The 24,135-nt window shown below is 47.1% G+C and overlaps 1 protein-coding gene across 4 annotated transcripts in view; it reads right to left on the reverse strand.

The window, feature by feature from the left end:
• The window catches only part of SAMTOR (S-adenosylmethionine sensor upstream of mTORC1), a 128,863-nt gene that overhangs the window by 34,190 nt on the left and 70,538 nt on the right, over nucleotides 1-24,135 (reverse strand). For all 4 annotated transcript variants that reach the window (XM_069627907.1, XM_069627905.1, XM_069627906.1 and 1 more), the window contains exons 2-3: nucleotides 22,273-22,414; nucleotides 9,030-9,191 (exon numbers count right to left, since the gene is read on the reverse strand). In XM_069627907.1, the coding sequence (XP_069484008.1) occupies nucleotides 9,030-9,191; nucleotides 22,273-22,414 (304 nt within the window). The remainder of the gene's footprint in view (nucleotides 1-9,029; nucleotides 9,192-22,272; nucleotides 22,415-24,135) is intronic.

Below are 24,135 nucleotides of genomic sequence, written 5' to 3' on the forward strand. Positions count from 1 at the left end.
AAACTGCTCCAATGTCGGAGGCTGTGTACTTTTCCACTTCTGCAGGATGCATTTCTTAGCGACTGCACAGGCGACATTGAACAGTCTCCTAATTTTTTCGGGCACCTTTCCGATGTCTCCAAACAGGTATTTCGGGGGGTTAAGATTAGCAGGGATTTGTGTAATGCCTTCTAGGGTGGTTGCTACTTCCCGCCAGAATTTTGCTATGAAAGGGCATTCCCAGTACATATGGTAGGAGTCTGCGCCGGGGGTGTGGCACTTTGGGCAGGTGTCGGGCACATTGGTGTAGCACTTCGCCATTTTTGCCGGGGTGAAGTGTAATCTGTTCAGGATCTTGAACTGTATTAGTCTTAAGCCCGCGTTTAACGATACCTTTTTGGACAGGAGACAGTATCTGGACCATTTTCCCGCCTCGATGACAGTGCCCATATCTTTTTCCCATGCTGACTTGATGGTACTCAAGGCGTCTGTGTGGGTCTGGACCAAGGTATACAGTTTGGACACCCCTATGCCAGACTGGGAGTGTAAGGATTGAAAACATGCGTGCTCTGGAGGTTCGTCTGGAAATGTGGGCCAGCGCTTCTTGAACGCTGCTTTCATTCTGTGGAACTGCAAGGTTTTTAGGGGAGTCTCGCCGACCGATTCTGCAAAGTCTTCGGGAGTTACAAATTTACCGTTTGGGAACATGGATTTCATTGTGAACTCATATTCTGGGAGCCAACTTCTTTGAATGCCAGTATCGTACGTGGGTGCGATGTCTGGGAAGTTCCAAAGCGGAGCTTGTGAGTCATACGGGACATCTATGTCCAGTCGCTTGATGATAGCTTTCCATGCTGTGATCGTGCATGTGGTTGGGTCAAATTTGCAGTCATCTCTGTGTCTTTTCGAGTAGATGACTGAGCGCAAGTCTGTTGGGCGGACTGAGCGGCGTTCTATGGATACATGTGGTGTCGTGTCCAGGGGGTTTTGCCAGAATTTCGCGTATTGGGCTTGTGCTACTTGCCAATATAGTTCGAAGTCCGGGGCCGCGAAGCCCCCCTTATCATAAGGTTCGACCAACTTGGCCCAGCTTATCCTGCTCGCCCCCCCGTTCCACACAAAGGTTATAACCATGGATCTGAGGTTATCAAAAAATGATCTGCCCGGCCAGATGGGGACGTTGCAGAAAATGTAAAGGAGCTTGGGCAGAACAGTCATCTTGAGCACTGCAATACGGCCAGCCAGGGATATGGGGAGCTTAGCCCAGATCTGAAGTTTTGAATGTATGTTTTGTAAAATGGTCTCGTGATTATCTATATACAGGGAGGCGCCGTCACGGGAGACCTGTATTCCCAGATAACGAATGTGTGCAGGAGCCCATGCTAGTCCATGTGTGTTTGTGGGACAGTTGGTGGTATCGGTTAACGGGAAGATTTCAGATTTGGTGTTGTTGACTTTGTACCCCGAATGTAGGGTGAAGTCGTTTATTACGGCCAGTATGGGACCCAGATTTTTCTCAGGTTCTCGAACATATAGCAGAGCATCGTCCGCATATAACGAGATGGCCTGGTATTCTCCTGACATATATATGCCTCGATGTTCCTGTTCTGCCCTCACTGCTGCCGCCACTGGTTCGATTGTTAAAGCGAATAGTATGGGAGAGAATGGGCATCCCTGTCTAGTCCCTCTGTGTAGTGAGAATTGATTGGAGAGCGTTTGATTAGTCAGTACCCTGGCTTTAGGAGACGAGTACAGGAGCCTAATACAACTGGTTAAATAGGGGCCAAATCCAAATTTATGGAGAACCTCAAACATATACATCCAGGAGACTGAATCGAACGCTTTTTCTGCGTCCAGGGATATCGCTACTGCCTGTGCTTGAGGTTTGATCTGTGCTAGGATGCAGAACAGTCTGCGCAAGTTTAGCGCAGTGGATCTCGTGGGTATAAATCCACATTGGTCGGGGTGTACCAGTGTGGGCATCTTGGGGAGCAGTCTATTTGCAAGAACTTTTGCGTAGACTTTAGCATCCGTGTTTATCAACGACAGGGGGCGATAAGAGGAGCGATCATATGCTGGACGTCTGGGCTTCGGGAGTACTGTTATAACAGCTTCTGTCATCGAGTCCGGGAGCGAGCCAGTGTTAATGGCTTCCTCCCATACACGGGTGAGGACAGGGACAAGGATCGTTGAGAAGGATTTGTATAGCTCGGCACCTAGCCCATCAGGTCCCGGGGTTTTACCTGAAGCTAGTGTTTTGATGGCTTCGGCAATTTCGTCACTGGTAATTGGCTGCTCAAGGATCTGGTGATCTGCCAGGTTTAATTTAGGGAGGTCAATCCTGCTCAGGTATTTGCGAATTCCTTCTTGTGTACTATTATCACGATTGGAGTATAAGTCAGTATAATAGCGCAGAAATACATCATTTATTTCTTTGTCGCCGTTGACAACTACATCTTCCTCTGTCAAGATGCTCGCGATTGGGGTATGGGAGTGTTCGTTGCGGAGCCTGCGGGCTAAGAGGTGGCCTGCTCTGTTGCCCTCCCCATATCTGCGTGCTCTGATGGGAATGGCCATGTACTGCTGTTCCTTAGTCGCCAGATCATTGAAGGTATGGAGCTGTGCATTGATGTCGGCTAGGGTGTGTCTGTCATGTGTCATGCTATATTCAGTTTCGAGTATTTGCAGGTGTGATTCTATAGTGTCTAGTTCGTTCCTCACGGCTTTGAGGAGACCAGTCGTTTTGGACATCAATACCCCTCTCACCCACACCTTAAACGCCTCCCACACAGTCGCCCATCTGTCTACGGAGCCATGGTTCAGAAGGAAGAATTCCTCTATATCAGTGTGGAGAGTCTCCACGACATTCGGGTCTTTTAATAAGTTGGGGGACATTCTCCATCGTCGTGTTGGGCGGTCTATGCCAGGGAGCAGCGTGGTCAAGGTGATCGGGGAATGGTCTGAAAGCGTGCGGGGAAGGATTTCGCATTGTTCCGTGTAGTTAACCAAAGGGGACGAGATAAGCCAGTAATCAATTCTAGATTCAGTGTCGTGCACTGAGGAGTAAAATGAGTATTTCCTCTCCGTAGGGTGAATACCCCTCCAGGCATCAGACAGGGTGAACTCTTCGAGGGCATGTCGTATAACATTCGCCGCTTTGGTGAGGGTTCTAGGTCTACTGGAGGACCTGTCTAATGTAGTGTCGAGAATGGTGTTTAGATCTCCTCCCCAGAGGATCCAGGCGTTAGCTGTGAGGCCTATCATAGCAAGTAGTTGTACATAAAACTGCGGGTCGTCATTATTCGGGCCATACGTGTTAATCAGGACGAGTTTTACCCCGGCCAGGCTACCCCAGACCACTACGTATCTCCCCTGTGGGTCTGTCTTGCATTTGTCGGTGGAGAACCCCAAGGAGGGGTGTATCAGTGTGATGACCCCTCTACTCTGTGAAGAATATTCCGTATAATGTCTATTACCACCCCATTGCCGAAGTATTTTTTCGTGTGTAGACTTCAGCGCGTGGGTTTCCTGAAGCATTACAATATGCGGATGGTGCCTGTTGATGTAAGCGCCTACCTTACTAGCTTTTGCTCTGTTATTTAACCCCCGAATGTTCCACGTGAGCAGTTTCAGGCGGAGCCCCTGGGGTGTCTTAGTGGTTTGTGCCATTTGTGGTCATGATGATAACATGTAAAAGTGAGAATAGTTCTGTAAGGAGGGGCAGCGAGTGAGCCAGTGAGTGCACTTTTAACCAAACGTAACCCATAACCACTAATGTAAGCTGTGCATTAAGTGCCCAACAGGGGCATCCAGAGGCCTCAACAATGGCCAACAATACCCATTGGCAACCCATATCGCCATATCCCACCCCCACCCACACCATCGCACCCAACTTGATGATGATCCCTTTACTCAGTACTAACTTGTGGGAGAACCCAAAGGTAGGGGTCGTGTACCGCAGCAAGACCGGCTACATACCAGAATTAAGAGCAGAGGTGCGTCTCTACCCCAGTCCATTGCCATACAAAGTTCACATGTCCGCCAGACTCACTGTGTACTCAATGTGAGGTGAATGTTCAGGTTACACCGGCTGTTGCAAGTCATCATGTTCAGCGCCCTGTCTTCCAGGCGGTAGAGGAATCGAAGCCTCCATATAGGATAGGGCGGCCGCAGGGGATTCGAAGAAATGTGCTCTTCCGCCATGTTGTATTCTAAGTTTAGCTGGATAGAGGAGTGCATAGGGGACCTGTCGCAGCCGCAGTTGACGTTTGTTTCGTAGGATCGTCTTTGAGTTTGGACCCCTGCTGAGAAGTCCGGGTAGACGTGGATGCGATCATTTCCAATCTTTAGGGGGCCTTTCTCTCTGGCCAGCCGCAGGATGGTATCCCTGTCTCTGTAGTTTAACAATTTCGCTATGACAGTGCGGGGTGGGGCCCCAGGCCTAGGCGGCGGCACGAGGGAGCGGTGGGCCCTCTCCACCATAAATTGAGACGAGAAGGCCTCTTCCCCAAGGAGAGATTTCAGCAAGTCTTCAATCCGAAGTTCCATTGGCCCCTTACAAAACGATTCAGAGAGGCCGACAATACGGATGTTGTTCCGCCTGGAGCGAGACTCCAAATCGTCGCATTTACTACGAAGCGTGTCCATCTCCCTTTTCAGAAGGGTAATGTCCTGCGCGTTTCGCCGGGTAGAGTCCTCGTTCGAACCAATTCTTCCCTCTGCTTCAGTAATCCTGGACTTTCCTTGTCCACTCGGGCCTTCAGTGAGCCTATTGTGGATACGATATCGTCTAGTTTGACGTTTATAGCCAGGAATCCGCTCTGGACCGTGGTGAGCAGGTGGTCGAATTTAGAGTCCTCCGACAACGGAGATGTGGTGGAGGGTGGTGTGTCAGAGCTAACAGAAGGCGTCTGCGAGTTGGTGAACGAATCCATAGGGCCGGTTCTTCTGCACTTATTCGAGTTCTTACCAGGCATGTTGTGGGGTAAACAGGAGTTTGATGTTAACGGCTCAGCGTGCCGCTGGAGGGACTGGCGGCACCGCCCCGGAGCCGAGCCGCGGCGGGGCACAGTCGGCCGATTCCAATGCAGGTATGGCCCGTTGTGTGCAGGCCGCCTCTCGGCCACCGCTGACGCGAGTTATAGAAGAATCTCCCCAGCCCCACCCCGGGGCGGAGGGCAGGCGCCGCGACAGGCCTACACCAAGCCAAGCGCCAGGACCGTCGGTACCCGCGATCTCCGGCGACGCCGCTCGGAGTGGTGGCGGCACAGAAGCACCTCTCAGCGTGTTGTTTTATCGCTTTCCCGCGCAGCGGCGCAGAGCCAGGGCCCACAGTCCACTAGGGTTCCTGGATCGGCACTCAGGAGCTTGTCCGTCGACCTCGCGCCCGCGGCGCAGCTCGGTCCACCCTCGTTCTCTCCGGTCCCAGGGCCGCGCCAAGGGATCGATTCCTCGCCTCGTATCGAAGGATCTGGTTTAGGAGACCGAGTCGCAGCTCAGCGGATGACTGTTCACGTCCACAATGGTCTCTGCGTAGGAGTGTCTGGGCGGTCCCAAGCCGCGGTTCCTGCGCGATAGGCCGCGGAGCCGCGCGGCGGGCAAGGCGAGCGAGACCACGGGACTCACCCGTCCGTGGGCTTACAATGTCCGATTTCAGCCAGGATTTTCCCCAGTGGAGTCTGGATGTGGCGGGAAGCAGCTCAGCTAGTCTGGGGGTTCGGCGCACTCTGGTTCCGGATAAAAAAGTTAACAAGGATTCATGCCGGAGTGGAGCTCCTCGGCTATGCGGCCATCTTGCTGCGCGGTAGCCACGCCCCCCTCCCACCATGTAGATTTTTAATTAGAGGAGAGGACCTAGAGCCACGTTGGTACGCCACAAGTGGTCATGCATGGGGTTTGAACAGAAAGGTAATAAATGTGTGGTCTCTCTTAAGATCACCCAACCAAGATTTGAACTGATGGATTACCTATCCAAGGACCTGGGACATACACACAATCAGTCAATCGAATACAGAAACTGCTGATTTAGTGCCGCCCACAGGATCAGAAGATTGTTGGCAAATCAGCCTGAGTGGCCATAAACTAGCTCTTCTGGAAACAAACTGTAGAGAACAATGCCAGGGAAGGAATGGTCTGAAAAAGCATCCAACAACTAAAACCCTTTCGGCCAACAGGATTATGTAACAAAAAAATGCATCTCAGACAGGAAATGATCTTTACCATTAAAGGAATGGTTCGCCTAAAATTTTTATTTCAAAAATAGATAGGCAATATTAAAAAAAATATATACTTGCACTTTTTTTTTTTAATTCCTATGTAAAATTTTGAGCTATTCAGGCTCAAAATTTGCAAAAGCAAGCACATGGGTGCATCCATTTTGTGAAATGGATGCCCGCCTGTGCTGGCTTTTGCGGCACTAATGAAGGAAAAGCCAGCCAGCTGTAGTAAACAAAAGATACGACTGGGTGGCTTTTCCTTCATTGGTGCTGTACGCGGAGGACGGGGACCGGAGACTACAGGCAGAAAAGCTGCAGCTGAATCTCGGTAAGTGCTATTTTTTTAATAAAAATAAACACTAGCTGCAGTTTTTTTTTCTAAGTTTTCCGGGCTGGAGGAGCCCGGAAAACTTAGAAATAAAACCACAGCTTTAAAAACGTATTTATGTTTGCGGTCGCTTTTGAAGCGACCGCAAACAAATACAACGTTATTGTGTTTGAAAACGCTGCGGTTTTTCTTTCCAAGTTTCTCAGGCTCGAACAACCTCTAAACAGTTTACGAACTCGTTTCTCTCCACTTTCCGACATGCAGAAAAACTAGCCACTTGTACATTTTTTAAAAAAATGAAACATTTTCATTTCAAATTACCCTTTCCCCAGACTCAGATCAGCACAAATCTACATCTTGAACAATCTTACTCAGCCCCCTGGCCAGTGGTTGCCCAGATTACAAGCAGAAGATCTCCTCTCTGGACACAAAGCCCTTGATAATCACACATCACACCTAGAAAGTCACAAGTAGAGCTCAAGGTACTTCAGATATGCAACCTCATCACAATGCTCTGAAAACAGGCCTTTCCCATACCAACTAACCAAACCCACCAACTCTCTCCCAGATCCGCCAGAGCACCTGGAGACCATGCCGATGGTTGCAGTGCGCAGTACAAGGCCTAATGACCTAACATGTTTCCCCCATCAACCAGACCAGACTGATATTGGAGGCCCTCATCAAGTGGCAGACATTCAGCCAAGTCACAAACATTCCTCCATAAACTAATGTTACAGGCTGTTAAACTTGGCTAAGAAGGGGGTATGTCATATGGGGTGGGGTGTGCTATTTAGGTCTAGTTTCCTTCCAAATGCAGAATATAGAAGGTCCCCTTCACACTCCAGATCACAACCAACAATGGGAGCAGAGTATAGAGGGGCCAGGACGAGTTCCTTTTGGGAGATGGCTCAAAAGGCTCATTCAGGACGAGAGCTAAACCCACTGATGTTGCCACCAGAGCTGAAGGTTCCACCTACTGCTCTGTGAGGTCCAATCTGATACTGAGAAGGCCACCAATTCCCCAACTCATGACATAGAAGGTAAAGACCCAAATAATTGCGGGCGATATCAGCAGTTGACGTTCATGCTACTGTGGCAGAGCGCAGTGGCAGACCGGAGCGGATCTGTTATTAGAGCCTGCATAAATTATGCAACTGCCTTGAGCCACACTGTATGAGAATATGGAAAACAAAGAGCAATATGTAATGAGTAACCGGTCCCACAGCAGAACAGTACCCCAATGCCTTCTCTAACTCCCCCTCCCGCGTCCTCCATGTCTCTCTGTATGTTACGGCTTAACAGCAAACACCTTGCGCACATCAGGCCACTTGAAAGCACTGAGACACTGCAGCCGGACCGTGCAAAGGAGAGGAACAATTCAGACTGTCACAGTCAAAAGAGAATACACCAGTGTGTCACAAAACTATGCTGAGGCCCTGGTCGTAAGCCTGAGAGAGACCCTGAGAAGGCAGACAACCTAAAACAAATACATTACAAGCAGGTGACTGAGTCTAAATCTACTAGCTAACTATTACTTTCAAGTTGACAAAAAGTAGGATCCAACATTAAAAACTTCAGGAATAGAAGATCCACGGCTTTACATTAATATAGAGATGGCAATACCTACCTTAATGGTCTAAAACTAAAAGTACCACCAGATCAATGTGCAGGAGGGGTTGTGGCATGACATATGTGGTGGGACTGCCCGTGGGCGCAGGCATTCTGAAAGCATGTGTGGTCATGGATTAGGTAGATGGAACCACCAGGGACACGTGTCCTCCGTTATTCCTATTTGGTGTAATGGAGGTGGAGGACACCCACTCTTCCCTACTGCACATTACCCGTAACTTGCTTCCAGCTACAAGAGCTGGCTTGACAATACATTGGAAGCAAGCCATCTCCCCACACAAAGGGAGTAAATAAAGAAATCCAAAGAAATCTATGACATGAAAACCCTTACAGCACTCTTGCACGATAAAGTTTAGTTTGTGAATGGTTACCCTTTTTAATACAGAACTACCCAATGGCCTGAAACCCAGGACAAACACGTTAAAAGAGCAGACCCAACATGTAGTTATAGACTACAGAGTCACATTCTGGCCCAATTATTCAAATCGGAACAATGTGCTAAGCCAAAGTGACTACTAAGGGCGGCCAACCTAAGGATGCACCGGACTCTCCCTTTGCAAGCTGAATGGGGGTGTGGGGAGGGAATCTGGAGGATGGGTGGGGGAGGTCAACACAAAGCAGAATAAATGAAGACCAAAAACAGAAAGCTAGCATGTTTATCAGTTTAATGTTGTAACCTATTGGATGGGTTCTGCTGTAGCCATACACCTATTGTTAAGTAGAAACGGCCTAGTTATACTCTAGATTGGCATCCCAACTAACCAATAGTTGATGTACTGTAAATTCGATTGGAATTTATTTTTTATAACCTTGAATTGCAGCACAGATTTATTCCAACATGAATTTGATTCTTGTATAAAATCAAAAAAAGTACTTACTCCAAAGCTCGAAGGGTCGAAAAAGACAAATTAGCAGACAAAACTCCATCAGGTGTCGGGGGATGGTGATCATTTAAGGCTAAAGCAGAAAGTGCAGTTCTCCTCTCATCCTTCTCAAGTGCTTTTCTTTTACCTCCATTCAGAAAATATTCCTGACAAACACTAAAAAAAAAAAAGAACAAAACACCAATTACACAATTCAGGATACCCTCTCCCGAGCACCAATCACAACGTAGTCTACTGTTGTTGCATTGCTGTCTGGACTACGAACATTGGAATACTAATGCAATGAAAAGCATATGTGAGGCGCCAGGAATGAAACACGGACAAATGTTAGACATGGTTTTGGCTGAAGACTTTTATTTAAAAGAAAAGGGGTTGAAAAAATGCCTCACTATCTCTAATCTAAGAGGAATTTCCCTACCTCAACAAAAATGCAACAGGCCTGTCAATGACAAGATGTCCAAATAAAAGTAAGTCCTGTGTCTGTATTCTGTGTCTGTAACCCTATTCTGGCCTTCACACTCTAAAACAGCTCCAAGGTGAAAAGGGTAACATTCCTTGTCTTCAAGTTTTCAGAAATGGTCAAAGTTCAACATAAGAGTTCAAAATCCAACAAAAAGGCTTTTCGTCATGGACAAAAGTTCAGTTCTAGGGAGAACCTCCTTCCCTAAGATCTGCATTTAATCTCCACTTTCAAAAGAATCAACAAGTTTCTGGGAGGACTTCCTCTCTCGCGTTGGAGTGCTCACGTATTTGGAGTTTCAAAGCCACCTTTGTCCCCAGCGACCTTTCCTTCTCTTTATACACTTTTGTTCACAGTGTTATTTTTCTTTAACTTCTTCTGTTAGTAAGTCACAACCATAGCTCAAGGTCTCCAAAACATGATCTCTTGAGCCACATCATTATAGTTAATAAATGGCTTTTCCTTTTCACAGTTCATTCAACAGACATTTGTCTCCATCTGGTGTCCTGCCAGGACTTTTATCTAAAACATTCAACACTTTATAGTATCAGGGGGGAAATGACTCCCTTCCCCTGATGTTTTACAGGCTCGATTAACTAACCTGCCCAACACTGTCACATCTTGACAAAAGTTCACAAGGCCAAACAGGATATTTTCTTCCCTTGGCCTCTCACAAGCTTCGTCTTCCCACTTCATGTATTTTGCCTTTCTCACTAGTTACGAGCTTCCCCTCATGTAGATTTCTTTCCTTTCATTCTATTTTTAAGTAACAGCACCACCCGTTCACTTTCCCCTGGGCATACAGGTTGCCTTTTCACCGTTTTTCTGTGCAGAATATGCTGTGTGTGTGCCCGGCTAATCACAGTCTTGCCACTGTGCCTCTGTCTGCGGTTCCTGCAACATTTCCCTTGCTCGCAGTAAACCACCAGCCATCATCCTCCCCTTAGTGAGGTTGGGTCAGCCTCTGCCGTCTGCTGCAGCGCATCTTCCCCCAGCGTGGTGTTCAGCTGCGTTAACGACTGGCAGGTAGACCAGCGTATGCAGCCCTCTCCGTTCCTGCTGCTTCTCCCTCTTCTCTCCATGGACTCTAATGGGTGTCAACCATGCACGGTAAGGAAACAAACTCTCCTGCCAGTCTGGGAAACTCAGTAGACTGGGACACCAAGCTTTCCTCCTCAGCTGGCTGACTACCTTCTCCTTCTCTCCGCAAACTCTAACGGGCCTCACTCCAGCTGGGTAATGTCAGGGGTCAGAAATTAGAGCCAGACACAAGGTTGTCATGTTGGTACCAAAGCTATTTATTAAAAGGAAAAGGGTTGGGAAAATGTCTCTCACCGTATGCTAAAGAGGATTTTTTCTGCCTATAAATCAAAACGAAGGATCGGTCTGCGTCAGGATGTCAATAACTGAAAACCATCCTTGTGTCCAAACATCCTATCCTGACCCTTACACTATAAACAAATTACAATGTGTGAGGAAAATATCTTCAATCGGCCAAAAAGCGTTCACAATTGAAATTAGTATAATTACAACAAAAATGTTCTCCAAGGCGGGAGCCCTTGGTTTGCAGAGGTTGGATCCCTTCCCTTGTATATTTAATAAGAATAGTCTTTTGTAAACAACTCCTTGGCGTTTCGTTTGGACTCACAAGATTCCGATTTAGGCAACCAAGTCTTTACAGTCTTTCTTTAATGCTGCTTTCTCCTATGTCTGGATAGCAAGGTCTTCCTTTACCATTCAACTTTCCATGTTTCAGTAAATAAACGCAAATCTTGCCTCAATTTATTGGGGCTTGTACATTTTCTGGTTTACTCCCCTGCCAGGTTTCTTTATGCAACATCAATTGCCTGGTGTATTCACCTGCCAGGACTTTTATTTATATATCAATTGCTTGCTGTCTTGCTGGTTAGGATTTCTCATACACTTCACTCGCTTGGTGTCTTTGGTTTACCAAGACTTCTCATGTGCTTCACGCGCCTGGTGTAATTTCTCTGTATCATCAATATTGTAGGTATTACTCGAGGGTTGAGATATATGCTCTTTTCTAGCCTTTTGGTTTCTAAACAAGCCTTTCGTTCTATTCACAAGGTTATAATGTTCCAAGAGTTGTTGGCGCGGTCAGCGGAACGCCCCAGGGTCCACACTGGCTTTGGGCAGACTCACTGGCTTTCTCCAGCCTCTCCAGTTGGGTTTGCACTTCTGCGGTGTGGTACTTCCACCCGATTTCCAATCTGGAGGCTGTAGATGTTCTTCCGGTCTCCCTCGCGGCTCCGCAATTGCAGGTCCGCTTCCCTTTGCAATCTGTTATGGAGAACCCAGCCTCTCGACTCGCCAAGCACCCAGGACCTTCCTCGCATCTCCCTGCGGCTCCACAGCACTTCAGTCTCCGACTCTGCGTCACTCCCGTGGCAACCTCTTCTGCCCTGCCACACCGGTATGTGATCTTCGCGTATGATCGCTCTTGAACAGGAGCCAACATCTTCCCTTGCACTCCCTCCCCGAATAGTTCGCTCAACAGATTTAAATGTCCCGCACCGAGGTGTTTTGAAAGAACAGCTAGCCTGCACACTGTGGTTCAAGGTCTTGATTTAGGATTCCAACTCCTGCATCCTCCTCATCTCAGTACTTAGAGAATTCTGGGCGTTAGGTTCATAGACGTTAAGCACATGGGATTAGAATAGTTCCGTTTAATGGCTTTACATAGCAGAACTTATGGTCGAGTGTCTGCCCAGAAGAATATGGAGAGGTTTCACTTCTCCCAGCAGTGGGAACACCTATCTGACAGTATGCCATGAGGGTCTGCGGAATCAGAGGATCCTCCCCATGGAAAAGGGTCTTGGGGATTGAGCATATGGCCCTTTAGTAACGTGCATGCAATGGATGGGAATCGCAGAGTAATTCTGAGTCCAAGTAATCGAACCAACTCAGGAAGATGGCAAAGGTACTGTTTTATTAATAATTATAACAGGGAAGTGACAACAGACATCAACGGACGTTCATTCAGGCTCTCAACGATTTTCTCATAAAAACATCCTTGTATGCAAAGAAAACATCAGGAGTGATGTCATACTAGGTGGCAAATAGAAAACCTATCATGGGCTATGATAGGCTTAAGGGGAACATCCAAGTACACATTGTATAGAGGGACTAGGATTGGGATTGGCTGCCCACTGTCAGGTGAACAATTTATGCCTACCTCTAAAAACATGTCATCTTTAACACTATTAAGTACGCAGTTTATCATTGGTCTTCACACTATGGGCCGTTCGTTATACGGCCCTCTACAATTGGTTGGCATGCTCGTGCCATGTCTGGAACATTCAATTCAGTTCACTTAGCCGCATGTAAACTCAAACCCAGGTGCTATGAGGTGGACTTGACTACCTCCCATCCAATTAGCCGAACATCTCTCATCACCCATGCCTTCTGCCATGAAGATTGCCTTTGACCTTGCAAAGTATCTTTGTCTATGGGAATATATGGGAGTGCAGACTCACTATCGTTGTTCTAAGACTCCAAGCTCAACTCTTTCCATCCTTGGCTCACGTGACAGGAGACCACGTATTGGTCCATTTTAAGTTGGCACTCTGTGTTCTTTCTTTGCAACTTAAGGGATGATTCATACGCACATTTCACTGCTTTCAAGAATAGATAACCTACCTTGGCTGCTTCAGTTTTGATACCAAGCCAGACATCCTCGCCAGTCAATTCCACGATCTCAGCTTATTCTTTCTGCAACACAATTCTCTGCCTTTCCTCTCCATGGGTCCCAGCTTACTAAATTCATGACACCGATGTCCAGCTCATATACAATGGCGGCTACACCTGCAGTCTAATCACTACATATAACCAGCTTCTATGATGACTTGGTCTACTTGCGTTTCAGCATCTGTACAATTATTGAGCGGCTGATTTTCTGCAGCACGTTGCACACGTGCAATCTTTTCGCATATGAAAGTTTACTCGATTCTTAACTTAAGTCATCAGTTTCTGTAAGATCCATGCATTCTCTTCAGCCAGTATTCTCGGAGCATCATGCATGCCTCTTGTGACGTCACCAGCTTCTCCTCTTCGCTCCTTTTCATATTCCTTCAGGAGGTTCCTCCCTCAGATTATCGTCTCTTCAGTGATACATTCGATAGGGTTTTCTCAGTGGATACCTTCTTTCGAATATCTGCTGTGGTATTGCCACAACTGCTGGTGTCAAACATGGCATAATCACAGGCCTCCAACATATAGGCAATAGGGGTGCAGGATTTCCTGCAGAGGCCTGTAACTGCTCCTCAACAGTATGAGCGGGGTCCGGTCTTCCTCAAGGGAAAGTGGGAGATGCCGCGTCTCGTCCAGTGAAGTCATGACGAGATTTCAGTAGCTGTCTCCTCCCATATGATCCTCCCCTCAATGCTGCACCCATGGTCAGGATCAGGTAGCAGCTGCCGTCCCCTGGCCACATGAGGTCAGCAATGGGGAATCCGTGATGACGCAACTGGATTCATCACAGTAAGGAAATTAGCTCTCCTGCCAGCCTGGAGAACTCAGACAGTGCGCCCCAGCTTTCGTCCTCAGCTGGCTGGCTCACTCTCCCTCTGCTGGACTGGTCACTCTTGGAGTATGTGCAGGTTCAGCAGACTGAGCCCCAGTTCTCCTAGTCAGCTGGGCAGCGCCTTCTACTGGGCCAGTCTCTCCTCATTGCCTCTATGAGGGATTCCACTGCCTCCAAGTAAGCGTCCCGGTCTTCCCCTCTTCTGGCTTCTCTCCTTCTACATGGTTTGCCCAGGGAAGGCTCCTCTGACACTTCCTAAGTTTTTCCTTGCTTCTATATTGGCCCTGGCCAATAGGATTTGGGGAAAGAATAGACTGCTGATAGTGGTTTTCATTGGGAGTGATCATCGTAGCTCCTCGCCTCGTGCGTGTCTAGACTGCCGGCAGTCGTTCCCATTAGGAGCGATCATCATTCCTTCACTCCTCTGCCTTGTCACAGTACTGAGAAAGTGATCTTCATTGAGGTGACTTATTCTTCCTCGTCCCAGTACTTTTTAGGGGAATGGTTAGAGGGGTACAATGTATGAATCTATTAGGGGAGGGATTGTTCTTAGGGTAATAGTATGGTGGTTTATGGTCCTTTGACTGGCGGGAATACCGCGTTCCATCCAGCAAGTTCACTTCACTCCCATTAGGATTTTCTCCCACCCATATTGTCCTCCCTAAGGCTGCCACCCCCAGGGACGGGATCAGGTAGTGGGCTGCGTATCCCTGGACATATAGGGAGACACTCTTCCACGGCAAATAGTGGAGACATCGCTAGATTCATCACACATAGCGACCAATAGCATCGGTTTCTGAAGCCTGCCTTTACAAGTTCCTTCTCACTCCAAAGCACAAAATGAAAACCTACACCAAGACATGATTTTGCTTTTACCAGATCGGCAGAATACATGGGCAAGCTCTGCCTTTACGCCCATTTTCAAGACAATCAGAAGAGCAGATCTATGTTAAACTGATCATAAACCTTCGCGTGTCCAGCGTTCACTCTTCAGTCTACACAGGGCTTCAATAGCCTATAATGCTTTAGTCTTCCCCAAAAACGACTTCTAGTGAGCCTCAATAGATTCATAGCAGCCAGGCCCTTGCTCCAGAAGTAGTGCCGACCCAAGTACACCCTCATTTGAGTATCCTAGCCTGATTTTGCTTGCCTGTAGTGAACAAGGGGTGGGGGTCTGCGGGGGGTGGCAAGAGTGGGTACTGTATCATCTCGTGGACAATGTCCAAGTTCAGCTCAGCCGCTCGCCCACCATAGCTTGTGGGAGGCACACAGAAAAGCATGGCGAGATGAGGAAAGGATACACATTATCATTTTCTACCCATGAAACCATATGATCACACAGCAATAGCACATCTGAAGTGATAGTATTTAATACAAATGTAATTGCTTTGTATACTAGGAATTGCTTTAGGGTGTGCAACAGTCCAGTCTCTGCGACACCCTGGGAATCACAGGTCAGGCTCTGGCATGGTTAACCTCTTTCCTTTCTGACCACCCATCCCAGGTGGCACTTGGGCCCTTTCTCCCACTAGCACTCTTTCAACCTGTCGTGTTCTCAGGGTTCTAACTTATCCCCCTAGTGCTTGAATGTCTACATGGCTGCCCTGGCACATGTGATTGCCACTTTCAACTCTAACTTCCAGTATTATGCGGATGACATGCAACTCTCCTTCAGGCTACCCTCAGCCACCTCCTCTACCTCGCTCATATCGGTCTGTCTGCAATTCAGTCATGGTGTGCAGAAAACGACCTCGGCCTCAACGCCAGTAAGACTGAGATCGTTTGCATTGGGAATCCTTCTCCCGCTTTCCCACTCTCTCTCTTGCCGGCCTCCCTTGACCCTGCGCCCGCACCCCTCTGCGAGGCAAAAAACCTTGGGGTCATCTTAGACTCCACTCTCTCCTTCTCCCCTCACATTTTGGACATCTCTAAAAAGTCCAACTACCAGCTGCACCTCCTCAGAGGTATTCGTCCTTTTCTCACCTTCCCCCAGCGCCTCACTGTCTCCAGAGCCCTGGTTGTCTCCAGGCTGAACTACTGCAACAGCGCTTTTCTCAACCTTCCTGCCTCAGCTTTGTGCCCTGTGCAATTCGTCCAGAACAGAGCCGCAAGACTTATCCTTGGCCTCAAGCCTAGCGACCGCATCTCTCCGATGCTGAAATCCCTCCACTGGCTCCCCGTGGCTTGGCTGCGAGGATCAAGTTCAAGACCCTCTGCATTGTCCACCAGGTTTTTTGGGGCCTGGGACCTTCACATCTGCAACAATGCCTACCTAAATACTGTCCTTCCTGGGCCCTGCGCTCATCTACCTCAAACCTTCTGCGTGTGAGCCGATTCTCCAAATAGAGATTTGGAGGGATATCTTTATTCTCAGCCGGGGCCTCCCTCTGGAATAACCTCCCTGCCGCCCTCAGTCTTGAGTCTGACCTCCTTAAATTCCAGAAACTCCTTAAGACATTCCTCCTCCTCCTCCTATCTCTCCTCTCGATCCCTCTCTACCTCCCTTTCCACACAGCTTGCTGAATGGCAGCCAGGTGTACCTCAGAGTCTCACAGGTCCCTAGCAGCCTCGCCAGTCCTCTTGCACTGCCTCTGGGCCTGCACTTGCCTCACCGCTACTGCACTTGGTCAATGAAACATGACAGTGGCATCTCTCAGCACTTAGCCCAGTTTCTGACTGGGTGCACTTGGATCCACCCCCCCCCCTTTTACTTGTCCTCCCTCCCCCAATCTCCTGCACCGTCTGTGCACTTGCACGATTCTGAACGCACCGTGCCTGAAGATCGTCCATCTTCCCTGTCTCCCATCCCTGCATGGTGGATACTCAAGGCATTTGGAAAAAGTGCAGAATCGTCATCAGACCCATTTGCTGTTATCTACACTGTTTATTGCATTATAGACACTTACTCTGCCTGTGCAGACTTGTATCGTTCAGAAATTCAAGGGCTCTTAATGACTGTTTTTCCCCTTGTACCCTCCCTCCTTGAGCGCTTTGAAACACTTGCCTTGTGTATAGGCGCTTTACAAATAAACATTAGCATACCATGCCTGAAGGCTTCCTTCATGAGTGTTAATAATTCGAACGTCTCATCCTGCTTAATCTGTTAGCCGTTTAGGTAGGAGGGAGTAGAATATTTTTTCACAATGTTTGCTGGAACACAGTTGCAGTTAAAACGTAAAGAGGCAAGGGATTGGTTGCGGTGATGGTATCAATTAGAGAAGGAAGATGCCTTTAGGTACAATCGAGATGAGGGGCGTGGTGGTGTTACATTCTTATATGTAAAATGGATGCAGCTCATTTAATAAATCATCACTGTCTGTAACAGGGGTTGGTTGCTAGGTCCACCCCTCTCCTTCCAGTATTCAATGGGATCAGAGAAACTGGCACAGATCTAGTTAACAGGATTTCTTGCAATGCTTCTATGGAATGGACAAGCAGTCAAGAGGAACTTTAAAAAAAAAAGCAGACTGGTTTGAGATGCAGTAAAACATCCTTAATATTCATTAAAGGGAAAATGTGCACAGAAAAGATATATATATATATATTTATTTTATCTTCTGTGAAGGTAAGTCTAATTTTACGAAAACATTGTGTTACGAGGCCTTCATCCTACGGGTTAGGGTTAACCTGAAAGTGAACTACGGCAAACCATTCACCCGCGTAGATTGGTATGTACAGGAGTTAATCTTCTGCAGTTCCCAAACTGCAGGCTGAAGGGTCACCAGTGTCCAGACTCAAGACAAGCCCCCACAGCCTCTTTGCTGTTAACCACAGGCCGCATGGAAATAAATGCCCTTATCAGGCTTCAGATGAAAAGTATGGGGGAAATCAACCACAATTCTATTCTCATGCTTTTTGGGCTAAAAAGGAAAAGGACTAGGAGAGATTAGTTATGGCACCAGACAAAGAGAAAGAACCATATAACAAGAATGGTAAGCACTTCAACTTGTGGACATAAAGGTAGTGAACCTAAAACAGATGGCACGCTTCACGAGGGGGCCCCAGGAGGCAAGAACAAGGTTCAATCCCCCAGGTGCAGAATACAATTCTTAATGAGAGCACATGGACAAGGGTTTTAATTTTACAGTCTCAATCCCGATTGCATGCGGAAGACGAAGATGCCAATTAATGCCCAAGTCTACACCCACAGAATGCGGACACAAAAGAAAACCAATAAAGAAAAAAAAAAGCACAGAGCCCAATGTACATTCGCCAATAGAACTGAGGTGTATGCAAAACCCACATTTGTGCACGAGGAACAGGATATGGACTCAATCCAAACAAGTGAAACAGGAATGAGCAGAGCAACTGGTAATATAGGAGGGAAGGGAACAGGGTAGAGGAATGCCAAACCCAAGATTGGAAGGTGGGGGTGAATGAACAGCCAGGTGTCTTCACATCCGAAAATGGGTAGGGGTGTGGAGGGGGAGTGTGGGAAGGAGGACAGAACACAAATAAAACTCAGTAAGTGCTTCCTCAGAACAACAGACAGGGGATTAGCGAGATCACAGCAAAGAAACCAGGTTAGGTGGGAAGCTATTCGCGAAACAGGGAAGATGGCCTGTGGCATCTTGGAGGAGAGGTCACTGAAGAGTGTGGCCAACTTGAATTTCTGCATTTTGACATCATCGCATACATGTCCACCTTGCAGAATGGGGGACTTAGTCCCAAGCAGGAATGCTGAGGGCCTCGTCCAAACATAAGTGGTATTGCAAAGGAACACAACCACGACAGAAAGCACCACACTTGCCCCTCTGTGGGGCATATGAAAAGCACCCATTACTATAAAGGTCATTCCTGGTCCAGGAGCAACAGGCCATGACAACCAGTCATTGTACTGATCGACAGTTCCACTGGTGGGGGAGGGGGGGGGAATTGGGGGCGGGAGGGCGAGTGATGTGGTGCTGCTGGCAAGCAGAACTACCGGAGAAATACTGAACTGGAGGAAAGAAACAGTTGAAGCTAAGGTGCAGGTGCAATATCGAGAAGGAGTTCCATTTAGGCTAAGGTTTGCACTCCTTGGAGTCCCATGGATACCTAGTTCTTGGTCTTGTATGCAACTACGTTATGCTAGGTCTTAGGCTCTGCCTATTTCCGGTGCCCCAGTCTCCATATAATGTTCACACAGGCATGATGGGCTTGCAACCAAGATGAGTTTTAATTTGTACCTCTTCATTAATATTTACCCTGCTTTGGATTCCAGTCAGGATGTTCTTTAAAATATTTGCTATAAATCAATGTTGGTTGTTTTGGCAGCACATAGTTCTTCTGTTAATTCGAATACACATTCAGAATACGCTGAAGATTTGCCTCTTAAAATCAATGTTCAAATAGTTTGATTTTAAGAACATCTACCCTTGAGGATTGTCCAGTGCTATATACACTGTTTCAGGCAATGACTGCAACCTTCTTGAGAAGATGCTGTATCAACACTAGGTGAATTGATAGGGAAGCAATGTGACTGTCCACTATAAGTAGGCGTGTACCATATACATTACTTGAAAGCTATTTAATGGAAAAGCAGTACAGATTTTAAAAGTTTTCTCTCTTAAGAGATTTCACTCCAGAGGTGTTTTAGGTTACCCTCTACTGCATTTGCAAGAAAAGCAGTTGCATAGCAGGCGACAACCGTGGAGCGGTCTGCTAATAAATTGAACATCTATGTAGACACTCCACAGGAGCAATAATAGAACTGTAATCATCGCCATACTTCTGTTGCCTCGTATCGTCAGTTGTTTCATTTGTTCTTTCGAGAACCATCAATGATATTTTGGTAGAAGAGTGAACTAAAACTGTTCAGATGGCAGCTGGAAGTCCAAAACCCTTTGAGTGGCACTGGTGTTTTCACTAGCATCTGTGTTGGGGATATGTATGGCACTTGTGAGCCTCAAGTTAAAGTTCCCCACTGTATTTTCATGAGTTATGGTGTCACAGCATAAACCCAGAACTTCATCACACGATGCCTTAAGGAACTTGAGTTTTTTCATTACATTCAATATGTGGGCCATTAATTTCAGTAAAGGGATGTGTGCCCCTGCTGTAAGTGAAGTGCGTAAAGCATTGTGACGTTTATTAATTGGACAAAGTTTAAACACTATTCTTAAATTCTACTCCAACTTCACTTTCATTAACAAAGCAACAATCCAGTAATTTGCCCCGAGAGTAATAATCCATCCAAGTAAACTTACATTTGTAATCATCCATATAACATTGCCATATTGCCTAAACCAGTGTTAATTTGTTCAGTGCATATTAACCAATAACAACCAAAGCCTACTGTCCCCCACCCCCTTTGCGCCACCATGTTCTGTTCTAGCTCGCTCTATTTTTAAAGTAAGTACCACTCTTCATTGTATGGACTACCCCATACCCAATCAGGTTTGAATGGTTTAGCACACGTACATGTCATCCTTTGTTCCACTTCAACATGTGCAACTTAGCCTCGTTTACAGTGTTTTGAAGATCATTAGTAGCACAAGCAATTACTACATTAACTAATTCAAAGTCTTCATTGTTTTCTATCAAGTACTTCATAGCATCTTTTGTGAGGTCCAGAGCAGCTAATAGAAGCTCTGATTTGGCTTCCATTGGAGATTGCCGATTTTAAACCTCCCTCATTTGCATGAGTGCAAGTTGGCATTGGAACCCTACCAACTACCACAGTTGTGAGAAACAGTACAAGAGAGCACAAAGGCTTCTGTGTTATGCCAAAACCTGTACCACAACTCTGCCTGGGTGTTTCAGCCTTAAATATTAAGTAGATAATGTACCCGCTTTGCCTACATAAGGGTAGCATGGGCTGAGTGCAGGCTATAAACCTCAGAAATATGGCTCTGCAGAGGAACATAACTAACAACAACAATGTAGTAAGTGGCCAAATAAAACAAATGTCAAAGTAAGGCACTGCAACAGTAGATTACTTCTCTAAAAGCACAGGAGCCCTATTCACCCACCCCTGCTAAGGAAACTGCTTTCAGCATAACTTAACGTTTGTTATAAACAGAAGAGTAAACTGGAAAAGCTACTGCCAAAGTGATATTGCACGTAGATTGGAGGGAGGTGGTGAAAAATAATAATATTCACGTTTTTGGCCATGGCAGGGAAAAGGGAACCAAGCCAGTGTCTTGGCCCTAAAATAAGGTGGAGAGAGTGGGGTTCAGGGTGCCTTCCGTTCCTGGATAATATCAAGTAGCCCACAATTTCTCTACCTTTATGATCTAGGGGGTTAAAGAATTAGCCAGGCATACAAGAGTTGCTTGCACCCTCAGTTCCAAGAGGCAACTATCACTAGCCAATGGCAAGTTGCGAGAGCAAATTATGAGGAAAGTATCAAGAACATGTAACCTGTAGTTGGATAAAAATATATATATATTTTTCCAAAAAGGGAAGAACAGACTGTGGCAATCGCCAACTGCCTATTTTTTGGGAAACCGGTGAAACAGTCCACTGCAAACTACTTAAAAAAAATAAGTAGCAAATCATTAAGCTAATGAGCAATTAGGCATGTGAATATTTGAAGAAATATGGTAAATACAATGAAACTTGAATAAATCTAGTCCCAATGAGAATAGACTACAATCCGGAGCAAACAGTGGTAACCACTTCAAGTTACGCAATTAGGTACCGGATGCTGGGCTCATTGGTTTGTAAATTTATTTTTCCCCACCTTGTAACCACAATAAGATACATTCTGAGAAAAAAGGAAAAATAATCAAATGGCTAGTTGCTAGAATCCATATGGGAAACCGCATTCAGTTATGGACCGCTCGTTAATGGCATGTGCTTATCAGGATTCAGTCGTCGGCAGCTCGGCCACCATTGGGAATGCTCAGCTAATGTCTTTGTTTTGGTTTACTACAAGGAACTTACAACCGTCCATCTATTCACTGCGAGTTCCAGTAACCACAGTTTGTGTGTCAAGGAGGGCCATAACACCATGAATAAGCTATGCCGTAACTAACAGGGAGGTCAAATCACTGAAACAGCTCCCCATTCTGTTTTTAGATTATAAAAGAAACCTAAAAACCACAATTCAGGTGTCACAGGTAAAGAATCGCTGGTTCGCTTTGGTCGTTTTGATTACATATAGCCAAAATACCCAAACTTGGAGGAAGCGTGACAGATCAGAGGTTTAAGATCTGCTTCCGGGTGACCACATCTTGCAAACTGATCAGGTGCATTTGAATGAAAAAGAAAAAAAAAGCCTCAGCGGGTTGAACAATGTAAAGATTTACCTGCGGCACCACTCAATGCGGCCTTCGCCTTCGCACTTCTTTGCCCAGTGATTATCCGCCAGGTTCCTCATTGCAAGTGCATATTCACAGAGAGTTTCTTCGTCATTACAGTGCTCACGCCAGATTTTGTCAAAGTCTCCCACTAAGAAACACAGCAAATATATCATTTTAAATATGCGGATACAGAGCTTCACGTTAAATTACCCAAAAGGTTTCATCCAAATCAAAAACCGGAGATTCTAAAGGCTGCCAAATTAGCCCTCGGGATTGGTCACGTCAAACACGTTTTACCCACTCATGCAAGAGATGTGTAGAACTGTACGGTTTGCCTTCATTTTGCTTAAACACGAGCGGAGGAGCCACTCTACGGAGGACTAACATGATTCAAATAACCTATTCTATGGAATTTCCTCCATTCTGGATAGTCTACAACCACGTTGAGCGAAGCACAGCTTCACCTCACCAATGAGGACCAACAAGGCCAAAACACGTTTGTGTTTGCTGTTGGTACTCTTGTTCAGAGGAGAACTGCCTAGCATTTCAGTGCTCGACTGCCTTTGTGGATGGGACCAGACTGATATGCAAATGGGTAGCTCCTCTATGACTCGCTACCCCTGCTCCCGCCTTCCCTCTTTCTCTGGCCGGCCTACCTTGGCCCTGTCCCTCCACCTACCAACGAGACAAAAAATCTGGGGGTCATCTTCGACTCCACTCTATCCTTCTCATCTCACATCACCAACATCTCCAAAATGTCCCACTAACAATTGCACCTTCTCGGAGGTATTCTACCTTTTCTCACCTTCCCCCAGAGGCTCACCGTCTCCAGAGCGCTGGTCCTCTGTAGGCTGGACTATTGCAACAGCCTCTTTCTCAACCTGCCCTCTTCTACCCTCCGTCCTCTAACTCATCCAGAACAGAACCGCAAGATTTATCCTTGGCCTCAAGCTCAAGGAACGCATCTCTCTGGTGCTGAAATCCCTTCACTGGCTGTCCGTGGCTGAAAGGATCAAGTTCAAGACCCTTTGCATTGTCCACAAGGCTTCCTAGGGACTGGGCCCACTCTACCTGCAGCGCTCTTCCTAAATACTCCCCCTCCCGAGCCCTCCGCTCGTCTTCCTCAAACACTCTGCGAGTGAGTCATTTTTCCAAGCAGAAGTTTGGGTGGGTGCAGGGGGGAGATCTTTATCCTGCGCCGGTACCTCCCTCTGGAATAGCCACCCTGCCTCTCCCCATCTTCAACCAGATCACCTTAAGTTCCGGAAACTACTCTAGACCTTCCTCTTCGCCGCCTCCTCCTTCCCCTCCTCCTCCTCCTCCTCCTCCTCCTCCTCTCTCCCCTGCTAACCACCTCCCCCTGCTTTCTTTCCCTCTAGCCGCTACTTTCTGCTCAGTTTGCGGGCTGGCTGCTTGGTGCACCTTCAGAGCCTCACAAACCCCAAGCTTCCGCGTCAGTCTTCTGTACTTGCCTCAGGGCCCTGCTGTGCCACAGCACGTCTGCACTCTCAGTTACGACCCATGAGAACGGTACCTCTTTGCACTTAACCCATGTTCGAGCTGGACTGGGTGCACTTGATCCCCATTACCCCGCCCCTCGCACTTCCTGTCTATGGACTACAACCTGAATGTACCACGCCTAGTAAGCTTGCTGGTCTTGTTCTCCCTTAGGTCTTCTCTCCCTTGCATGGTTGCGCTTTGATCCACTTGATGTATGAGCGCACAATAAACAATGAAAGGTACAGTGAGCTAAAACGTGATTGTAAACCCTCCCAAGTGGGCACCTTCCCAAAGGACAGGTTATTTGGCAGTGTTCGTTCTCGGTAGAGGGGCTCCCAGTCCTTTTGGTGTGCCTACATATTGAGGTGC

Source organism: Ambystoma mexicanum, chromosome 12, assembly GCF_040938575.1.
Source record: "Ambystoma mexicanum isolate Mex_15411 chromosome 12, UKY_AmexF1_1, whole genome shotgun sequence".
NCBI lineage: Eukaryota > Metazoa > Chordata > Amphibia > Caudata > Ambystomatidae > Ambystoma > Ambystoma mexicanum.